The sequence below is a fragment of the Pipistrellus hanaki genome (genome assembly GCF_964339955.1).
Source record: "Pipistrellus hanaki genome assembly, chromosome: 20".
Lineage (NCBI taxonomy): Eukaryota > Metazoa > Chordata > Mammalia > Chiroptera > Vespertilionidae > Pipistrellus > Pipistrellus hanaki.
In genome coordinates this window covers 2,093,591-2,116,608 of record NC_140522.1, presented here as the reverse complement: position 1 = coordinate 2,116,608, position 23,018 = coordinate 2,093,591, and the positions used below count along the sequence as shown (strand labels likewise).

The 23,018-nt window shown below is 53.8% G+C and overlaps 1 protein-coding gene across 4 annotated transcripts in view; it reads left to right on the top strand.

Annotated features, from left to right (window-relative positions):
- Positions 1-8,485: 8,485 nt before the first annotated feature.
- Positions 8,486-23,018, top strand: part of FMN2 (formin 2) — an 86,618-nt gene continuing 72,085 nt past the window's right edge. For all 4 annotated transcript variants that reach the window (XR_014793583.1, XM_084868672.1, XM_084868671.1 and 1 more), the window contains exons 1-2: positions 8,486-10,019; positions 19,428-19,594. Coding sequence is in view for 3 of the 4 variants with exons in the window: in XM_084868672.1 (XP_084724798.1) it covers positions 8,591-10,019; positions 19,428-19,594 (1,596 nt within the window). In the remaining variant the exon portion in view is untranslated. The remainder of the gene's footprint in view (positions 10,020-19,427; positions 19,595-23,018) is intronic.

Sequence of the window (23,018 nt, the reverse complement as noted above, 5' to 3'; positions counted from 1 at the left end):
GGGGGGCGGGAGGGGGCGGGGTGGAGGGAGGAGGAGGAGGAGGAGGAGGAGGGAGGAGGGAGGGAGGCGGGTCCGGTGGCCGCTGGTCCCGGCGCCGGGCCCACAGCGCCCCCTGCCGGCGCTCCGGGGCGCCGCACCCGCTCCGGAGGCGGTGCCAGCCCGGCGGGCAAGCCCGAGCTCCCTCCTGTTCCCAGCGCCCCTGCACCCCACCTCCCCGCTCATCGGACCCGGTGCTGGGCCCCCCCGGGGGGGCGGGAATGAAGGGTGTGTGGGAGCACGTGGTCCAAAGGAGACGGAATTAACAGGCAACTTAAAAAAAAAATATATATATATATATATTAATTGATTTCAGAGAGGAAGGGAGGGGGACAAAGAAACACCAGTGATGAGAGAGCATCATGGATGGGCTGCCTCTGCACGCCCCACGCGGGATTGAACCCGCAACCCGTGCCTGTGCCCTGACCCCTGGGTCATAGGTCGCTACTCCTGGGTCACACGGCTGGGTGGCAACTATAAACAAAAAATTGTATGGCCGAAACCGGTGTGGCTCAGTGGATAGAGCATCGGCCTGCGGACTGAAGGGTCCGGGGTTCGATTCCCATCAAGGACATGTACCTAGGTTGCAGGCACATCCCCAGTGGGGGCTGTGCAGGAGGCGGCTGATCGATGATTCTCTCTCATCGATGTTTCTGACTATCCCTCTCCCTTTCTCTCTGTAAAAAATCAATTAAACATATATTTTAAAAATTTGTATGGTTATTTTCTTCTAAAATAATTTACTTTTTTTTGTTTTGTTTCGGAGCAAAAGGATGAAGGCCATTGTTTAATGCTCGTTTGACTTTCTCTTTCGCACCCGGTGACACGGCGCCTTTCTTTATGGCCCCAATTCCTCCACTCCCTTCCCTGGAATTTGGGGACAATATTATCTGGAAGAAAAAAATCCATTCTTTTCTTGGATAACTTCTTGTCTACCTCCTCTTAACACGCAGCCAGCGGTCCGTTCAGAAAGCAGGAGGGCAGGGGCCATCTGTCACCACAAAGATACATCAAAACAGAAAACAGGGGAGCGTCTCTCTCCCTCTCCCTTCCTTTCTGAAATCAATAAAGAAATATATTAAAAAAAAAAAAAAAAAGCGCAGGGCCCTAACCATTTTGGCTCAGTGGATAGAGCGTCGGCCTGCGAACTGAAGGGTCCTGGGTTCGATTCTGGCCAAGGGCACATGCCCAGGTTGTGGGCTCGATCCCCAGTAGGGGGCGGGCAGGGGGGGCAGCAGATCCATGATGCTCTCTCATCATGGATGTTTCTATCTCTCTCTCCCTCTCCCTTCCTCTCTGAAATCAATAAAGAAATATATATATATATATACACACACACACACATATATATATTTTAATAAAAAGCGCAGGAAGTGGAGTTGACATGCGTTCCTGCGCTGGTGACACGAGCCCACAGCCGTCACACAAGCGAGTTCACTGCCATGGGAAGTTCATTCCCGTTCTTCTCCTGGAAAACATTACAAAATCACAAAATTGAAGAAGCCGTCAGCCAGGGCTAACATAATTTTTCTTGATTTCAGAGAGAGGAAGGGAGAGGGAGAGAGAGAGAGAGAGAGAGAGAGAGAGAGAGAGAGAGAGAGAGAGAGAGAGAGGAATATCCATGAGGAGAGAGAATCATGGATCGGCGGCCTCCTGCATGCCCCCCATTGGGGATGGAGCCCACAACTCAGGCATGGGCACTGACCGGGAATTGAACCGTGACCTCCTGGTTCACAGGTCGATGCTCAACCACTGAGCCACACCGGCTGGGCAGGCGGTTTTCTGTCCTCTCCCAAACATTCTAACCATGAACTTTGAGCCTCTGTGTCACTGTGCCTGTCTGCCCCTCCCTGCTCTCCCCAAGCTCCCTGAGGCCTGGACCCAGGTTGCCTGAGACTTGTCCCAACTCTGGCCTTCGCCCCGTTGTTAGGGCAGGTCCTTTCTTTAAGGCACTCGTGGAGGCTGGCACCCGCATCCCCTTCGCTGGAAAGCTGGCCCCCGGGACCCCACCTCCTGGGAGTCACACCCCCTGTGAGCCCTCCCGCCCTGAGCAGACATGAGTCATAGCACCCATGAGATATTGGCGCAGAACGAATGGCACGTGACTCCCAGCTCTCTCTCCCTTATGAGGCCAGTTTCCAAGGGAACAATGACACACACCTGGGGAGGGACCCAGGTGGCAGAGACCGGAGGCCAGGTCTTCGGGAGACAGCAGCCGGGACATCATGTGACCACAGTCTCCTACCTGCACCTCCCTACTCTCCTGCCCGTGTCACCTGTGAGGTCACAGGTGTTGTGTGAAGCCATGATGTCCTGGGTTGATTTGTCCAGAAGCACTGTATCGTCATTTACTTTCACAGAGATGCAGGCCTGGAGGGAGACAAATGGCTTAGGCCAGGGGTCGGCAAACTCATCCGTCCACAGAGCCCACTGTCCACAGCACAGCGATGGACATGTCTCTGGAGAGCCACGTTGTTTAAACTTCAGCTTCTTCTGACGCCACGTCTTCCACACAGTCTTGCCCAGGCCGTGGTGTTTCGTGGAAGAGCCACCCTCCAGGGGCCAAAGAGCCACGTGTGGCTCTGGAGCCACAGTTTGCCGACCACTGGCTTGGGCTTCCCAGCTATGAGACCTTATCCGTGTCACCTAACTCTTCTGAGCCTCAGATTGCTTGTTTGCAAAAGCAGGATTATAACGAAGTACCCACCTCTCCAGGTTTTCGCGGAGATTAAACAAACGAGTACGTCGTTCATGAAATCTTGGCAAATTGAATGCATTTGCCCTCTGAACCGCGTTCCAGCAGGTGGTTTTGCTCTGTGGGGCAATGCTGCCCCCTGCTGGACAATGATGCATTTTAAAAAAGTTGACGATGGATGTGGCTCCCCAAGTTCTCATCTTATCAAGCAAAAAGCTAATCACTGCCAGCAAGTTCGTCTCCTCTGACCGCATTCCTCCGGCTGCTGCGGTCAGACGTGGTCCAGGTCTCTGCCCCTGCGAACGGCTTTCCTCGCCTGGCGAACACATGAGCCGCGTGGAGACTTACTTTGGTCGCAGCCCTATTTCCAAGTTTTCTTTTCAGGAAGAAGAGGGGCTGTGTGGAGTGCTTCCTGTTCACATGCTCCACTTTTCCTGAGTGCGGCTTTTGGGGGGGGAGGGGGCCCGAGAGGTGTGCAATGAACGCCTCGTCTGGCCGTGCACCTGTTATGACGGGATTTGCTAATAAAGCTTTATTCATAAACCTTGGGGTTTGAATTTCATGCGATTTTCACATGTTACCAAATAGTATTTTTAATATATATATATATATATATATATATATATATATATATATATATATATATATATATATATATAATTGATTTTTTACAGAGAGGAAGGGAGAGGGATAGAGAGTTAGGAACATTGATGAGAGAGAAACATCGATCAGCTGCCTCCTGCACGCCCCCTACTGGGGATCGAGCCCACAACCCAGGCATGTGCCCTTGACTGGAATGGAGCCTGGGAGCCTTCAGTCCATAGACGGATGCTCTATCCACTGAGCCAAACCAGCCAGGGCTCCCCGCTCCTGCACTTCTGATTTTAGTCCTTTGCGTGTCCTCCAGCTTGGCCACAAGGGGGAGCCCACCGCATTCCAAACACATTTCCTGAATCAGACTTAAAAAATAGATAACACGTTTTGAAAATTGATTTCAGCCCTGGCTGGTTTGGCTCAGGGGATAGAGCATCGGCCTGCGGACTGAAGGGTCCCAGGTTCGATGCCAGTCAAGGGCACATGTCCGGGTTGTGGGCTCGATTCCCAAGATCCCCAATGGGGGGCAGGCAGGAGGTAGCCAATCAATGATTCTCTCTCATTGATTTCAGAAAGGAAGGGGGAGGGAGAGAGAGAGACAGACAGAAACATCCATGATAAGAGAGACTCATGGTTCAGCTGCCTCCTGCACGCCCCCAATGGGGGACCCGGCCTGCAACTGGGGCCTGTGCCCTGACCGGGAATGGAACCGTGACCTCCTGGTTCATAGGTCGACACTCCCCACGCCGGCCGGGCCCGAGGGGGGCTTTCTGAGACAGAAACGCCTCCTCCGGTGGCCGCCAGAGCGCCACACGCATTGCTTCGGAGCGAGGCCAAGGGCACTTGTTCTGACGCCTCTGAGCGCCTGCCCCGGGCGGCCCCCCTCTGCTGGGCGCCGGTGCTGGCTCCGGCCGGGAAGGCTGGGCACCTCCTGGCCCTGGAAACACTAGGCCCCGAGAGACTGGTCTCCCTCCCCCGCCAGGGGGCACCGAAAGGCTGCGTAGCGCTGTTTGATGTCCATGTAAGGCACATCAGCGAGCCTGGCCAGTGTGGCTCAGTGGTTTATCGTCCACCTAGGAACCAGGAGGACAAGGGCACAGGCCTGGACTGTGGGCTCCATCCCCAGTGTGGGGTGTGCAGGAGGCAGCTGGTCCATGATTCTCCCTCATCATGGATGCTTCTCTCTCTCTCTCTCTCTCCATCTCTCTTCCTCTCTGACATCAATAAAAAAAGTATATATATATTTTATTTTTTTATTTCCCCCCCCACTTTTGAACAAGCTTTATTGGAGGGGCACTGACTTGGGAGAAGGCTGCTTTGTTATGTTAAAAGCAAAGGCCACTCAGGATTGCTTTTATGAAAATGTGAAACTCCGGTGTTTTCCACATCAGAAAGCTGGTGGTGTTTCTGAAACCTTTAAAACCCAAAAGCTAGGTAACAGCCTTTCCATAAAAATATATTTTAAAAAAGGGAAAGAAACGCCAGCAAAGAAGAGTCTTGAGAAAACGTACATGCACATGCGCTCACGAACATGTCCCTGTCTGCGTCTCTCTGGACTGCGTTGTCCTCCTGAGGTTCCTGCCTTCCTTCTTCTCCAGGAGAGGCCGGCCACAGCTCCATCCCGGTGCCCTGTGCCTCTGGGAGCTTTGAAAAGTCCCCATTCCCTGGCCTCGCTGCCCAGCAAGCACCGGCCAGCCCAGAATCACAGATCGGCTGCCTCCTGCACGCCCCACACTGGGGATGGAGCCCATCACCCGGGCCTGTGCCCTGACCGGGGATCGAACCGTGACCTCCCGGTTCATAGGTTAACGCTCAACCCCTGAGCCACGCTGGCGGCCGGGCACTCCACTCTTGTCTGCGCCCTTTTCCGGGCAGCCCGCCCCCCGCTCCGCGGAGACCAGACTCAGTTGGCATCTGGGTGCATTTCTGACCCTCCGGCCTCCTACTCGCGGCTGGCGCTCCGCTCGGCCCGGCCCGTCTCCTGAGTGCCCGCTTTGTTCCCGGCGCCCACTCCGAGCTCCAGCCCTCGTGTTTTCCTGCCGTCCTGCTCGGAGCCGCCTCCCACGGACATTCACCACCTCCCGGCCACGCCTGAGGCTGCCGCCCAGAAGGACCTGCCACAGGGGCCCCTGGGTCCCTCTCCGTGGCGCCTGACCCACGGGTAGCCACTCGCTCTCCCTCCAGGGAAGAGTTCGCTGGGAGCCTTCATTTTGGTCCCGATGCTTCAAGACAATCATCCATCTGACATGAACAGGCACCACATTGTTTTTTTTAAAATATGTATTTTATTGATTTTTTACAGAGAGGAAGGGAGATAGAGAGCTAGAAACATCGATGAGAGAGAGAGAGACATCGACCAGCTGCCTCCTGCACACCCCCCACTGGGGATGTGCCCGCAACCAAGGCACATGCCCTTGACCGGAATCGAACCTGGGACCCTTGAGTCCCTAGGCCAACGCTCTATCCACTGGGCCACACCGGTTAGGGATCACATTGATTTTTTAAAAATATGTTTTTATGGATTTTTTTTTAGAGAGAGAGAGAGAGGAAGGGGGAGGGAGAGAGAAACACTGACGAGAGAAAGAGAGAGAGAGAGCGAGAGAGAGAGAGAGAGAGAGAGAGAGAGAGAGAGAGAGAGAGACATTGAGCTGCCACCTGCATGTCCCCTACTTGGGGGTTGCGGGTTCCATCCCCCAAGTAGAGGGCGTGCCCTGACTGGGAGTCGAACTATTGACCCCGTGGGCCAGGGACAATGCTCAAAGCAATGAGCCACACGGGCTGGGGCTGGGCGTAACATCAATGAGAATTCAACGGGAAGCATATTGACAACATACACCCAGGGTCGCCGGGAGCTGGGTGAAGCGGATGCGTATTAAGAGCATCGTCTGCAAGACGCACGGACAAGCTCACGCCCGTCAGGAGGGACGCATCTGCATGCCATTGGCGGTGTCTCTGCTGACTGCCACGGAGCTGTGTGAACTCTGACCTGGGACGCGGGTGCCAAACGGTCACCTATTGTCTCGCCTTCAAAGGGACGTGGAAAAAAATCAGCCAGCTTCTCTCTCTGCTGCCCTCTTGCCCTCCCTACCTCCCCCTCTCCCTCCCTTCTTGCCTGCCTTTCTCCTTCTCTGCTTTTGTCTCTGGAACTTGCAGACATCTCCCAGGAGAAAAATACAAGGAGACCAACTGCTCGCCCTCACAGACGTCCTGTTGGGGCGTCCTGTCGGGATTCCTAGCGTCCCTAACTCAGAGCAGCGGGCGGTGCTGCAGCAGCCGCACAGGGATTGTGCTGAGCGAGCAGCCCGGATTGGAGAGGAGAAGAGAGGGCAGGCTTGAAAAGAGGGGCCACACAAAGCTGTCTCAGGGGCTCCTGGGATTGCTCTGAGGCTGGGCGACCCCCAGCCATGTCGTAAAAGTGGAGTTCTCTATAAAAGCTCTCCCCGGATGGGCCGCCCTGCGGAGGCCCGAGGGCCACCCACCCTCAGCTGCTGTATTTGGAAGGAAACAGTGAGAGAAAGGCTCAAGGCGAGTCGTTAGCTATTGCTACTTCTGCTTCAACATCAAAGACTTACAGGACCAAATGGTTAAGGGGGAAGGGGAGATTTAAAAGGTTAGTGCACCATCTGAAAAAGAAACACCGGCTTTGCTACATTTCAATGGCTCCACTGGGCTCACTTAACAACAAAAACAAAAACTCCCTTATTGGGCGGCTATTCCGTCATTTCAAAAGCGGACCATTCTGATGTCCACGCTGGGACCGTTACTGGATAACGTGACTTTGATGCCATGTTAATTTACTGAGTTTAAAAATACCAGCGATGGATGCTTACAAATGCTTTTTACACACAGGTAACGGACTGTCCCGAGCCATTTAAACACGGGCACGATTTGCAACGAGGGAAAACATGGACGTGAATATGGAAGCCAGGATGCTCACAAACTCAGTCACAGCGAACGGCTGCAAACTTTAACCAGGAGAGCAGGGATGGCTGTGTGTGTGTGGGGGGGGGGGGGAGGAAGGGGCTGCCTGGGAAAGGGGGGACTTACCACCCCACGTCTGATGTCACGTGTCCCTGCCAAGCCTCCCCCTTTCTCCCCCCTTTTCACAGGCGCCAACAATAGGGGCGCATTTAATATGGATGAGCCTGACCTCCTGGGACTCAGAGAGTCTGCGACCCTTTAAGACACAGACCCCGTCTTATTGAAATGGTAAGCACACCGCGTTTGGGAGCTTAGCATATTCATCAGCCCGCATCGCTGGGTATTTTCTGCTTCCCCTCGGCTCGCCATCCTGTCCAAAATAAGAAAGAAAAAAAAAAAAAAAAAAGGAAAAGAAAGTTAAAAAATGAAAGTTTGAAATGATGCTAACTGTCCTCCCATGGAGATGCAAGGTCTGCAGGAACATGCCCGTGACCCCTCCTCACCATCAAGTCTCGAAGAAGCTCAATCATGACACCACAGAGCAACCCAGGAACTAAGAGGTCGCCGGTTCGATTCCCCGTCAGGACACAGGTCCAGGTTTCGGGCTCCATCCCTAGCGCCAGGCGTGCAGGAGGCAGCCCATCGGTGATGATGCTGTCCCATCGGCCTCTCTCTCTCTCTCATTCTCTCTTTCTCTCTCATTCTCTCTCTTACTCCCAACCAAACAGATCTTACCAGAAGAGAGCCATCCATTCCTGCCACAAACACTGCACGGATGCAAGAGCCCTCTCCCCGGGGCAGGCGGTGGGGACGGGTCCAAGGGATGCGCCTTAGCATCTCCACCCTGAACCTCAGCGTCCGCTTCTCCGGGTGCAAACTCCCCCCCCCCCCCCGCCCCCAACTTCTCCCCAAGGCGGGTCCCGGGTCCGAGATCCTGGAGCTCTGTGCGCCTCTGCCCGCCGCCCAGCTCCTCCGGGCGGGGATGGAGATGCCCGCGGCCGCCCGGGGGGATGGAGGCACCGGCGGGGGATGGAGGCACCGGCTGGAGGGGGGCCGGAGGGGCGGGGACCGGGCCGGGCGCACCGGCGATTGGCTGGCCGGCGCCGCACGGGGCACGTCCGCGCTCGCGGCTCCGGGGCTGCGGGCGCCGCGCATTGTGCGGAGCGGCGGGCGGCGGGGGGCGGCGGCGGCCTCTCCTCTCCGATCTGCGCTCCCTGCGGCCCGGGAGCCTCCCGTCCCGCCTCCCCGGTCCCCTCTCCACCTCCCCCGCCTCCCCGGTCCCCCCGATCCCCCCGCCGGGCCGGCGCCCGGGCGGCCGCGATGGCCTGAGCGCCCGGGCGCGCCATGGGGAACCAGGACGCGAAGCTCCGGCGCGGCGCGGGGGACGAGGATGGCGGCGCGGAGCCGGCGGCGGCGGCGGGGCCCCGGGGCGCGGACGCCGCCCGGAAGGGGGGCGGCGGCGGCGGCGGCGGGAGCAAGAAGGCCTCGAACCGGCACCGGGGCGGCGGCGAGCCCGGCAGGAGGAAGGGCAAGGCGGACTCGCGGGGCTCCGTGTTCTCCAACCTCCGGATCCGCAGGACCGCGGCCAAGGCCAAGGGCGCGGGCGGCCCCCGCGAGGACGAGCCGGGCGCGCAGGCCCCGCCGCCGGGCGCCGGGCTGGACAGCGCCCCGGGCCGCGCCGCGCGGACGCCCGAGCGCAGCCTCTCGGCGGAGGACACCGGGCTGTCGGACGCCGAGGGCGCGGACCCGTTCGAGGTGACCCGGGCCGGGGGCGCCGGAGCCGGGCGCCGGGAGGATGGGGACGCGGCGGCGGCCTCCGGGGCGCAGGACGGACAAAGGACCAGCTCGGGCTCGGACACGGACCTCTACAGCTTCCACTCGGCCGCGGCGGAGCAGGAGGACCTGCTCTCCGACATCCAGCAGGCCCTCCGCCTGCAGCAGCCGCAGCTCCAGCTCCAGGGCGCGCCGGGCTCCGAGGGCCTCCCTCCCGCCGCCGCCGCCTCCATCTCCCCGGAGGAGCCCGGCGCCTTCCTGGGCCTGGACCGCTTCCTGCGGGGCCCGGGCGGGGGCGCTGGCGGGGGCCCCGGCGGCCCGGAGGCGCCCCTGGACCTGCCCCCCGCGCCCCCGGGACCCCCCCAGCCTCCACCCGGGGCTCCGGCCTCGGCCTCTCCGGCGCCCCCCACCGCCTTCCCGGTCCCCGAGGCCGCGGGGGACACGGATGAGGACGCCGAGGAGGAGGAGGAGGTGGAGACGGTGGAGGAGGAGGAGGTGGATGCTTTCGAGGACGCTTCCCGGGGCTCCCCGGGCGAGGAGGGGGGCCCGGCGGCGGCGGGAGAGGCCCCGCGGGGCCCCGGCGGCGCGCAGCTCCGGGAGGAGGAGGCGGCGGCGGAGGAGGGGGTCCCAGGACCCGGCCCCCCATCCCGCAGCTCCCCGCCCGGCAGCCCCGCGCCCCGCAAGCCCTTCCCGCCCGTCGCGCCGTCCCCCTACGTCCGCACCACCACGCGGCAGCTCAGCTCGCCCGGCCCCTCGCCGTCCGGGTCCCCGGCCCAGAGCCCCCGCATCCAGAGGCGGCGGGAGGCCCCCCGGAGCCGCGGGGCCCGGGCCGCCCCGGCCAGGACGCACGGAGACTGGACGGAGGAGCCGGACGGCCCCGCGCACCGGCCGGAGCGCGCGGAGGTGCTGGATGGAGAGGCGCCTCCCCCGCGGGCGGCCCCAGGGAACGGGGTGTCCGGGGCGCAGGCGGCCGCCGACGGCTTCCAGGACGTGTTCACGGGTGAGCTGGCCCCGGGGCGCCCTCAGCCAGGGCCCCTGCCTGCCCATCAGGCCCCCGACGCCCGCCCTGGCTGGCTCTCCAGAGCCGGGACCTGGGGGCGCATCCTCGTGGCGCCCAACGCAGCGGCTCAGAGGGACCCCTCTTTGCTTACCGCGTTTTAAAGTAAGGGGACCAGATCGCCCAGGTGTTGGCGGGACAGTCCTGGTTTCTAACAGTTTTATCCGCTTCCCTCGTGGCGTTTTAAAAAAGTCCCGATTTTTGGAAAGAATCTTTCCAATGTTTCCAATCTTTCCAACAATCGGGACTTTTTTTTTTTTTTTTTTTTTTTTAAACGCTGTGGGACGCGGGAAAAAATGGTTAAAATCAGGACTGTCCCGCCAACACCCGGACGATCTGGTCACCTTATTTTAAAGGGAACAACAGCTCCGTCGCGCAGGTCCTGAGTCAGCTCAAGAAAGGGCTGCTCTGTTCGTTTCCCCCCCACCCCAAAATATCTGCTGTTTTCTGCGTCCAGGCTTAGCCAGGCAGATGAACTCTCCTCCTCTCCCCCACACTTTTTTTTTTTTTTTTCATCGTCAGCTAAGCCATCCTCTCTCCTGCCTCACCCCCATCCACAGCAACGGCCAGAACAGAACTAACTGCTCATGGTCCTCTGCGAGGTGTCAGCGTGGAGGACCAAACCGTTATCTCTGGAGGGAGCTAGCCAAAGGGGTGCTCTCTGAGACTCACACATAGATGTGTGTCTGTATGCAATAGTAGCTTCTTTAAAATATACATATATTCATACACACACACACACACACACACACACACACACACACACACTCTGAGTGGCCAGATGATGATGATCTCTGATCTCTTTGGTATCTCAAATAGGTACCGAAAGTATTGTAGATTTTTGCTGGGGATCAACCACCTATTTGCCCGGAGCTTTCTATCAGCCAATGCAAAGGGGAAAACTGATCAGGTGCACGATTGATAGTATCTGGTATCAAATAAATGAGGTGCTCAGGAGAAATACGCTGAGTAGCCAGATAAGTATGCATTCAGAGATCGCTACTCAGTGTGTGTGTGTGTGTGTATATATATATTGATTTCAGAGAGGAAGGGGGGGGGAAGAGAGAGAGAGAGAGAGAGAGAGAGAGAGAGAGAGATCAATGATGAAAGAATCATTGATTGGCTGCTTCCACTGAGCCAAACTGGCTAGGGCAGCACCTTCTACCTTGGGGCAAGCTGGGGAGGCGACTTAAGTGAAGCTAGGGGTCACTTCCTTCCTTGCCTGCCAGTTGCCCACTGGAGTTTACCTTTGTCCTGCGCCGCCCCCTGGTGGTCAGCGTGCATCATAGTGAGGGATTGAACTCCCAGTAGGTGGAATTCCAGGGGACACTTTGCATATTAGGCTTTTATGTATACAGATTATGGATTCCTATACTTAACAGCAGTCTCTCTCCCCCTCCATCCCCCCCCCCCCCCGCTTCTTTTATTCCCTTCCCTTTATTGTATAGGTTAAGTTAAAATGAATGTTTATAGTCGAATCCCCATTAGATCAATTATAAATTAACAAACATCTTCCCTGCCCCCCCCTCCCTTCCAGACTATTTTGAAGGAAGAATATTGTAAAGTCCTTGAGTTGATTTTTGTGAATTTAATGTTGATGAGAGATCATGTATTTCCCCTCTCCTGTCTGTGTCCATTGGTTATGCTCATATGCATGCGTTCAAGTCCTTTGGTTGGTCTCTTATCCTCTCCCTTCCCCTCCTATACCTTCCCTCTGAGGTTGGAGAATCTACTCAATGATTCCGGCTTTATTTTCATTCATCAGTGTATGTAGTTCATTAGATTCCACAAATGAGTGAGATCATGTGACATGTATCTTTCTCCGACTGGCTTATTGCTTAGCATGATGCTCTCCAGGCCCATCCATGCTGTTGCAAATGGCAGGAGTTCCTTCTTTTTGTTTTATAGCAGCATAGTATTCCATTGTTTTCTAATCCACTCATCTGCTGATGGGCACTTAGGCTGTTTCCAAATCTCAACTATGGTGAATTGTGCTGCTGTGAACATAGGGGTGCATATATCTTTTTTCGGTTGGTGTTTCTGAGTTCTTGGGATATAGTCCTAGAAGTGGGATCACTGGGTCAAATGGGAGTTCCATTTTTAATTTTTAAAGGAAACTCCGTACTGTTTTCTACAGTGATTTACCAGTATGCATTGCATGAGGGTTCCTTTTTCTCCGCATCATCGCCAGCACCTGTCGTTTGTTGATTTATTGATGATAGCCATTCTGACAGGTGTGAGATGGTACCACATTGATGTTCTGATTTGCATCTCTCAATGATCAGTGACTTTGAGTATGTTTTCATATGTCTTTTGGCCTTCTGTATGTCCTCTTTCGAAAAGCGTCTATTTAGGTCCTTCGCCCGTTTTTTGATTGGATAGTTATTTTTTTAAAATATATTTTAATTGATTTCAGAGAGGAAGAGAAAGGGAAGGATAGAAACATCAATCATGAGAGAGAATCATGGATCGGCTGCCTCCTGCACAACCCCCACTGGGGATGGAGCCCACAACCCGGGCCTGTGCCCTGACCGGGAATCGAACCGTGACCTCCTGGCTCCTAGGCGGACGCTCCATCCCTGAGCCCTGCTGGTCGGGCCAGAGTCAGTTATTTTAATATGAACATCCACTCCTTTGTATGTGATGAATGGAGGAGAAACTTGGTCAGTGACCAGCATATTCTTGTAGAGCAGCTCCCATGTATTTATTCATTTATTGTCTCTCCAAAAAAAGAAATAACAAAAAAAATAAGGAAAGAATGGTAGGTTTATCCTCATGCTGTCACTGGTGGGTACTGGGGGGAAGCGGGGAGGTCACTTCCTCAAGGTCACGGTGTGATTCACTCGCCAGCAGAGCCAGAAATAGAAGCGGCCTCGACTGATTCATTTCTGGGTGCCCCCGCGTCTAGCTCAGGCTCCGGTGTTTGACACCGTGAGACAGCAGAGAGAATCAACATTAAAAAAACACGGGGGAGCGGCAGGCTGGCACGTTGGAGGTTTTTCTAGTTTCTGTTTTTCAAAAATATATATTTTATTGATTTTTTTTTTTTTAACAGAGAGGAAGGGAGAAGGATAGAGAGTTAGAAACATCGATGAGAGAGAAACATCTATCAGCTGCCTCCTGCACACCCCCACCTGGGGATGTGCCTGCAACCAAGGTACATGCCCTTGACCCGAATCGAACCTGGGACCCTACAGTCCACAGGCCGACGCTGTACCCCCTGAGCCCACACCGGTTAGGGCTAGTTTCTGTCTTTAATTAGGTGGATTTTTGAACTTGCTGGCCTTTCTCGGGCTGGATAAACGGGATGGTTGGTCAGAGGGAGGCATAATTCCTCCAGATTCTCATGGACACGGCTCTGGTTGCGTGGCGTGAACTCGGGTTGACCCAGGCCCCCGACGTCCATTTCCTTGTCAGCAGGCTCGTCACCATCCTTCAGGATTGTAGGGGTGTCTTGGAAGTTCCCAGAGGCCTGGGGGAGCACCAGCCGTGTCCCCCGGGAAATGGTTGGTTGGCCTTGATTTTGTGATTTTGTCTGTCTTTCAACCAAATTAATTGCCGGCTGCCTGGGAAGCAGGTGATCCTTCTATCTATACGTCTCCATAATACGCGTGTTATTTTTAAACCGGAGATTGGGAGTTGCCAGCTCTGCAGGAAAGAACAGATGTGGTGGTTTTCTTGTTTTGCTTTTCACTGACTTGCAAATGTGGCGAGAAAATCCCAGGGACAGAGATCGCAGTGGCGCACTGGTGTTTGCTCGGGAGATGTAAAGGCATTTAGCCAGGGTGGAGACCGACATCTCTGAGGAACGGAGGATGGGTTCGGCCTTTGTGTGGAAATATTTCAGTGCTCAGGAGAAGTGCTATTGAGCTCTGAGAGGTTCCTTTGCACATTAAGTCTAATAGAAAGCTGGTAATAGGATTTATTAAAAAAATATTTTATTGATTTTTTTTACAGAGAGGAAGGGAGAGGGATAGAGAGTTGGAAACATCCATGAGAGAGAAACATCCATCAGCTGCCTCCTGCACACCCCCCAACTGGGGATGTGTCCGCAACCGAGGTACATGCCCTTGACCGGAATCGAACCTGGGACCCTTTAGTCCCCAGGCTGACGCTCTATCCACTGAGCCAAACCGGTTAGGGCTGATAATAGAATTTTGCAGTCAATTAAAGTTTAGACTTGGAAGATGTTAAATTTGTAATGCTGAATCACTTTTACAATATATATTTTTATTAATTTTAGAGAGGAAGGGAGAGGGAGGGTGAGAGAGAAACATCCATGATGAGAGAGAATCATGGATCGGCTGCCTCCTGCACGCCCCACAATGGGGATTGAGCCTGCAACCCGGGCATGTGCCCTGACCGGGAATCGAACCCTGACCTCCTGGTTTCTAGGTCCATGCTCAACCACGGAGCCACGCCGGCCAGGCTAAAAGGTTTTTATGTCAGACGATCCTTTGGGGTTTCTTCTGGTCTCTGAGTTTTCAAGGCCACCATGTTGACTCTCCCTGGGCTGGTCAGGCTAGCCTGTGGCCCCTTTGGGCCCACAAGCTGTTGATTCTCATTATCTTCCGAGGAGCAAAGGGAGGCTCAGGCAAGTGAGGCAGCTTGCCTTGGGGCTTGAAGCTAGTCAATGGCCCGCATGAAGAAATGGACTTCGGAAGCCAAATCCTTTGCTAATGTGTATAAATAAAACCAGCACACAAGGCCACAAGAGGTCTTATTTCTTGCAGTAAATGCAACTGTCTTAACTATCCTATATAATAAAAGGCTAATATGAAAATCAACCGAACGGGGGAACGACCTATGACATGCACTGACCACCAGGTGGAAGAGGCTCAATGCAGGAGCTGCCCCCTGGTGGTCAATGTGCTCCCATAGGGCCGCACTAAGGATGTTTGTGGGGAGCGGGCCTAAGCCGGCAGTTGGACATCCCCTGAGGGCTCCCGGACTGCGAGAGGGCACAGGCAGAGCTGAGGGACTCCCCCCTCCTTGAGTGCATGGATTTTGTGCACCGGGCCTCTAAAAGGAAATATAAAAGGAATGCTGTCCTTTGCCCTAGACTAGGGGTGTCGAACTCAATCAGAGAAGGGGCCAAAATCTAAAATCCAGCCTAAATCGCGGGCCGAATGGTTTACTGAACAGTCATAAACTGACAATGTCATAAACTGACAGCGGAGTGCAGTGATGACAGCGCGGTGCGGGCCACATTGCAAGGCCTGGCGGGCTGGATTTGGCCCGCGGGCCTTGTGTTTGACACATGTGCCCTAGATCTTGCTTCCTGGCTTCCGTATATCCGCATAGAATTCAATAACAGAAGCCAGGGCTGTCCTGAAACCATTTCAGTTTGGTCTGAAACCTCCCTTCTTACTTTTTTTTTTTTTTAAGACTGTGGTTTGGATTGGTGTCAAGCACCTCAGCAGCTTCACTGATGGGCTTTATTCACTGCTTTTTGAGCCGAGGACTGGCCTAGTTTGAAGTGTGTGTGTGCGCGTTTGGATCTAAGCCACGCGTATCTGACATTGAACAGAGCTGCGGGAGCTGTGTTTCCTTGTGATTTTATTAAAAAAGGTGCTGAGCACATACAGATGGGTGAGGACATGTGCCCTGACCGGGAATCGAACCCCAAATCCTTTGGTGCACAGGATGCTGCTGCTGTAACCAACTGAGCCACCTGGCCATGGCGTCATCCAATCTCCTATCGGCCCAATCCACAAATATCTCTTCCATGCCTGCTGCGGGCCAGTCCTTCCAACAGGCACTGAACCTACTGTGCTCTCACTGGGAGCAGCCAGTACCCCACACCTCTTGTCCTCATTGCCCTCATGACTATGCTATTCCTTATTAAAGCCAGGGAGCCTGTTTTCTCCATGCTTGTGTCCTCTGGTGGACCTAGGACATTCTCTGGCCAACGGTAGACACCTAAGGGCTTTGCTACGTCTTGTCTTGGCTGCCTCTTCCTCTCCCCTCCCCCAATCCCACTGAGGATGTTTCATGAAGACAGAGGGTTCTAAACAGGCTGCATTTTGAGACCGTTCCTTCCCCAGTCTTGGTCGTTGTCGCTGGATGGCTCACTGCCCCAGAGCGCGGGCCACGTGGTCTGTGTCTTTTATTAACTTCACATGGAATGCTGGTCAGCGGCGGCTCCCAGACGGACTGGCCACTCGGGAGCGGAGGCCCCCGGAATGACAATGAGGGGAGCGGGGTGTGCGTCCGGTTTGGCAGGTCCCAGGCCCCGCTCAGTCCTCGGGTAGCCTCTGGCATGGTGACGGCGAACCCTTGCGGGGCTTCACAAAGCTGAGAGTGGATGTGGAAACGGCTTTCCTTTTTTTCCTTCTTTTTTTTTAAATGTATTTTTATGGATGTCAGAGAAGAAGGGAGAGGGAGAGAGAGATAGAAACATCCATGATGAGAGAGAATCATGGGTCGGCTGCCTCCTGCACGCCCCACAGTGGGGATAGAGCTGGCAACCTGGGCCTTTGCTCTTGACCGGGAATCGAACCGTGACCTCCTGGTTCATAGATCAATGCTCAACCATGGAGCTATGCTTTCCTTTTATAGTTTTGTCCAAATAAAAGGTTTAGTGTCTTAGCTTTCCTTTTAGAGTCCTGTCCAAAGAAAAGGTTTCCTAGTTTTCAGAGTATGGCCGCTCACCCGCCCAACAGAACCCCAGTGCAGAGACTGAGGAGTGTACTTCCTCCGTGTGCAGAGAGTCGATGTGTTTGTTGTGATGGTAACAGTCCCCTCACCATGCTCTCCTGGCTGTTGTTTCCGGGTGTATCCAATCCTGTGGCTTTTGCTAACAATGCAAAGGAGTATTTTAGATAGTGTATGAAGGCAAGGCTGACTCTAGAGGACAAAGGTAATACTCTTCATTAACGAGGGTGTGTGTGTGTGTGTGTGTGTGTGTGTATGGGGGAGAGGATTGGTGCCCAAGAGAGGTTGACTGAGTTGTCTATGGCCATAAGCTATGTGGCTATAAGAATTTCCAAACCTGTAGAGAATTTTATAAAAGTTTTATTTGAGCCAAACATGTTATGCCTGGTAGCAAGATCTCAACAGACTGAGAAAACACTTCTTAGAATAGCACTTCACAGCTTCTTCTTCTTCTTTTTTGTATTTAGATTTGAGGGAATGTAAAGAAGATTATATGAAGGTAGGAAAAACCAAGACAGGGATTGTGGTAGCTACAGGATTGTTTTGGCCCCCGTAAGCTGATACCATTTTTCTACATCTATAATAATAAAAGCAGAATATGCTAATTAGACCGGATGTCTTTCCAGACGACCTTCTGAACAAAGCCGGGGCTGTGAGGGCCAAAGCATCGGACCTCTAGTTGCTCCATAATCCCTTTAGAAAAATTCTGGCTTGAAACATATTTTTAAAAATATATATATTTTATTGATTTTTTACAGAGAGGAAGAGAGAGGGATAGAGAGTTAGAAACATCGATGAGAGAGAAACTGCCTCCTGCACACCCCCTACTGGGGATGTGCCCGCAACCAAGACACATGCCCTTGACCGGAATCGAACCTGGGACCCTTCAGTCCGCAGGCCGACGCTCTATCCACTGAGCCACACCGATTTTGGCTGGCTTGAAACATATTGACTCATGTGCTCTCTCTCTCTCTCTCTCTCTCTCACACACACACACACACACACACACACACACACACACACACACGTGTGTGCGCGCACATACATGGAAAGAGCCTGTCGGCCTTATTTTGGGTTACCACAATGCCTGAGTCATAGAAAAGCACTAATTAGCTCTCTCGATGTGTAAAACGGGCCTGCTGTAATGATAACCGATCACTTGAGAATTAAGGGACCAGGTTTCCTAGGTGCTTGGTTCCCATTGGGTCTAGGCAAGCTTAGGTTCTGTGGGGAAAAAAGATCCTTCATGTCCCCTCAGAAAACGCCTCGGGAGACCGAAGAACGCTCTTTAGAGACTTACAGGAATGGACAGAACAGTGGCCTCTTGCTCTGCTTGGTCATGCCACAGATCCAGGGGAGATTTTAAATTAGTTCCACCCCCCCCCCCCCCAAACAAAAATAGGAAGAGGCACGAAAATTGCATTACCAGTGTCTTGACAGAACTGACTACTTATTATACACAGAGTGGCCAGATGATGATGATCTCTGAACACATAATCACCTGGCCACTCCGTGTACTTCTCTGGAGCACCTCATTTATTTGACGCCAAAGATACTATCAATCGTGCACCTGATCGGTGTTCCCCTTTGCCCCGGCTGACAGAAAGCTCAGGGCAATAGGTGGTTGATCTCCAGCAAAAGCAGAGAATCCTTTTGGTGCCCATTGGAGATACAGATACGCTGAGTGGCCAGATGATGATGAGTTCGGAGATCATCATCATTTGGCCACTCGGTGTATAACTGAAATTTAGTTGTTCTAACTAAAATATAGACCTGGGCCTGGTTTTGCATAGCCCTAAGCTAAGGATGCCTTTAAAAAACATTTTTATTGATTTCAGAAAGGAAGGGAGAGAGAGAGAGATATAGAAACATCCATGATGAGAGAGAATCATTGGTCAGATGCCTCCTGCACGCCCCCCACTGGAGACCAAGCCCACATGCCTGGGTTGTGGGCTCGATCTCCAGTGTGGGGCATGTAGGAGGCAGCCGATCCATGATTCTCTCTCATCATGGATGCTTCTATCTCTCCCTCTCCCTTTCTCTCTGAAATCAATTAAAAAAAAATAGTTTGAGCTATAATCAATACTCATAAAAGCCTTGGGCGTGATCAGGCCAGCAGAGGAGGGCAGTTGGGGGGTGATCAGGCCGGCAGGGGAGCAGTTAGGCATCAATCAGGCCGGGAGGGGAGCAGTTAGGGGATGATCAGGCTGGCAGGCAGAAACAGTTAGGGGCAATCAGGCATGCGAGCTGTTAGGAACCAGCGGTCTCAGATTGTGAGAAGGCTGTCAGACATCCCCTGAAGGGTCCAAGATTAGAGAGGATGCAGGCTGGGCTGAGGGACACCCCCCTCCCCACTGCACAAATTTCGTGCACTGGGCCACTAGTTCATAATAATAAAGTTTACCCTAAAAAAAAGAAAAAAAAATGGCTGGCCTTCCTGAGTTGAAGAAAATGCAGGCCCACCACGTGGCCCATGCTCTTTGGGGGGCAGGAGGCATTTGGGGGTGCGGGTGGGAGGGAAAACCCAGGCCTCAGACTGTGCTCTGCGAGTCCAGGAGGCTGCTGCTCTCTGCCACCTCCGTAGCCTTGGCAACCGTGCTGCTCCCTGGCTGTGTTTACGGTCCCCGGTCCCCTGGGAGGGCGCCGAGGCAGGGGCCCCGCCCGTGCTCCCTCTCACCACCCGTGTCCTCGCAGGGCGGACGCTGCTGGAGAAGCTGTTCAGCCAGCAGGACAACGGGCCCCCCGAGGAGGCAGAGAAGTTCTGCTCCCGGATCATCGCCATGGGCCTCCTCCTGCCCTTCAGCGACTGCTTCCGGGAGCCGTGCCACCAGAGCGCCCCGTCCGGCTCAGCTCCGTTTGATGTAAGTAGCCGTCCCTCCCTCCCTCCTTCCCTCCCTTCCTTCTTCCCATCCTTCTTCCCTCCCTCCCTCCTTCCCTCCCTCCCTCCCTCCCTCCCTCCCTCCCTTCTTTCCTCCCTCCAGTCCAGGAGGCAGACTGCTGTCCAGGAAGCAGCTGTGATGTGGGTCTGCCCGTCACCCTGTAAGGATGACCACCATGTGGTACCCGCCTTCCTCCCGCAGCCTCTCACCAGCCCCGTGTGTCTCTCTCCATCCGTTCCTTTCTCACGAGGGCTGTGGTCGGCAGACTCATCAGTCCACAGAGCCAAATAGCAACAGCACAACGATGGACATGTCTCTGGAGAGCCACATTTTTTAAATGTAAACTTCTTCTAACGCCACTTCTTCAACACAGACTCACCCAGGCCGTGGTGTTTTGTGGAAGAGCCACACTCAAGGGGCCAGAGAGCCGCCTGTGGCTCAAGAGCTACGGTTCGCCGACCACTGGGCACAGGCTGGGGCTGCTGGGTCGATCCCCCTTGTGGGATGTGCAGGAGGCAGCTGATCCATGGTTCTCTCGCATCATTGATGTTTCTGTCTCTCTCTCCCTCTCCCTTCCTCTTTGAAATCACGGCTGTTCGGTCTAATTAGCATATTAGCTCTTTATTCTATAGGATATTTTGAAAACTCTTATTTCTTTGGGCTCCATCACATCTTGATTTCTACAGTATGGAGTCATCTGTCCCAGGTTTCCACTCAGGGAATGGCTGTGTGATTGGGTCACGAAGGAATTGGTAGCCAAGTTTTCACACACAGGGGTGTGAGCATGGAGATCATTTTGTTTTCCAATTGGACACAGGACCTAGTAAATTTCTCAGAGGTACTGCTTTTTTGCATCTCTTATTTTAGAAGACAAAGCAGGCGATTTCCTACCCATTGTTCTGAATTGAAGAGTGTTGTTGTGAAAGTAGTGGGGTTCTTTTTAAAAAAATATATATTTTATTGATTTTGTACAGAGAGGAAGGGAGAGGGATAGAGAGTTAGAAACATCAATGGGAGAGAAACATCGATCAACTGCCTCCTATACACCCCCCACTGGGGATGTGCCTGCAACCAAGGCACATGCCCTTGACTGGAATCGAACCTGGGACCTTCCAGTCTGCAGGCCGACGCTATATCCAATGAGCCACACCGGTCAGGGCAGTAGTGGGGTTCTGACTGTTATTCTCCCACCACGAAGTGTTCTGAGCTTAGAAGCTACTGGCCCTTTTGTGGATTTTAGAATCGTTCCCAGCCATGAAGTGGATTGACGTCTAGAAAAATTGGTTTTTCAAAGACACATTTTTTAAGGCAGTCACACTTTTTAGGGCCACGACATCATATCCTTTTCGGGATGTATTTTGGCTTTCAGAACGGGTATTTGGCATCAGCCACTGGGCCCAGAGTGCTGGGGTGACTCAGAATTCACTTTCAATCCCTACGATGGCTTTTATGAAAATGGGTACCTCAGCCCAACGTTTTTCTTACCCGTCTCGCCACAATTTTTCTTCCCCGTCTCCTGAATACGCCCTGCATATTAACTAGTTCTGTTGATGTGACTCGAATGTCCTGCAGCTTTCCTGGTTTCTTCCCAAGAGCCAGCAGAAGTGTAGGATTGTGAATCCCTGGCAAAGGGAAGGTACTTTGGACCAAGAAAACATCACCCAACCAGGATCTCAGGGGGTTATATCTTTCTCTCAGTTTTTACAGCACTTTGAAAACCTGAATGATTTATTCTCTTTAAACATTTTACTTATTTTTTAAAAAATTTATATATTTTTTATTGATTTTTAATGGAGAGGAATTGAGAGGGATAGAGAGTTAGAAACATCGATGAGAGAGAAACCTCGATCAGCTGCCTCCTGCACACCTCCTACTGGGGATGTGCCCGCAACCAAGGTATGTACCCTTGACTAGAATCGAACCTGGGACCTCTCATTTTGCAGGCTGACGCTCTATCCATTCAGCCAAACCAGTTCCACCTCTCTCTCTCTCTCTCTCTCTCTCTCTCTCTCTCTCTCTTTTAAAATATATTTTTATTGATTTCAGAGAGGAAGGGAGAAGGAGACAGAGAGAAACATCAATGACGAGAGAGGATCATGGATCTGCTGCCTCCTGCACACCCCACACTGGGGATGGAGCCTACAACCTGGGCATGTACCCTGACTGGGAACCGAACCGTGATCTTCTGGCTCCTAGGTCTTTGCTCAACCCATGAGCCACACCAGCTGGGCTGCCCCTGGAGGATTTAAGTGGGGGAGTACAGGGTGATCAGATCCATGACTCAGAGAGAGCATTTGGGGATGCGTGGAGCATAGACTGGGGCGGGGGGGGTTCTGTGGGGATGGTTTGGAGGCTGGAAGATGCTAAAGAAAAGTTCAATGACGCAGGAAGGGGAGTGGACGTGGAGGGTGAAAAAGTGGGATTCTGCCGATGCCTGGGCGAGTGATTGGCAAACCCCAGCCCACATGGGGCCCACCTGGAGGACTCGGGAACGCCCCCATCCCCGGGCTCCGCCCCCCGCGTTTCCGGTTCGGGTCTCAGGTGAAGGTGATGCCCCTGGACCAGAACCTCACTCGGAGGAGCACTGCTCTGGGAGATGTGGGAGTTGATGGATGCTATGCAGGTGAGGGAGAGGGCGAGGCAGACGCCGGGGCAGGCCCAGGCTTCCGGCCGGCGGGATGGGGTAGAGGGGCGGCTACTCATGTGCATAAGACAGGAGGGGCAGGTGGAGGGGACGGTTCGATGTAGGTCTTCCTGGATCTGAGCATCTCTGAAAGACGTGGGAAGGGACTGGTCATCTGCAGCCAGGGGTTGTGCGTGGGGGGGTGGAGATGGAGGGCCTCAGCGTGTGGATGACCCCTGAGGCCATTGGGTGCCTGTAGAGTGAGGAGCAAGAAGCACCCGCCATGCAGAGGGACATGTAGGGGAAAGTGATCAGTGTGTGTGTGTGTGTGTGTGTGTGTGTGGCTTCAAGGAGACAAACCAAGAGTGATTACAGAGGTAGAACAGAAGAGAAGATGAAAAGAGTGATATGCCAAGGGTTGTCAAGAGGTCACGAGACTGGTGTGGCTCAGTGGACAGAGCGTCGGTCTGCGGACTGAGGAGTCCTGGGTTCGATTCCGGTCAAGGGCGTGTGCCTTGGTTGTGGGCACATCCCCAGTTGGGGGTGTGCAGGAGGCAGCTGATCGATATTTCTCTCTCATCGATGTTTCTAACTCTCTATCCCTCTCCCTTCCTCTCTGTAAAAAAATCAATAAAATATGTTAAAAAAAAAACAAAAAACGACCCAACAAACAGTCATTGGATTGACCCAGAGTCGTTGTGAATGGAGGGGCGGGGGTGTGGGGGAGGGGCTGCAGGGTTCCGCCCTAAGTGCTTTCCAAATATTAACTCATCTTCTCGTCAC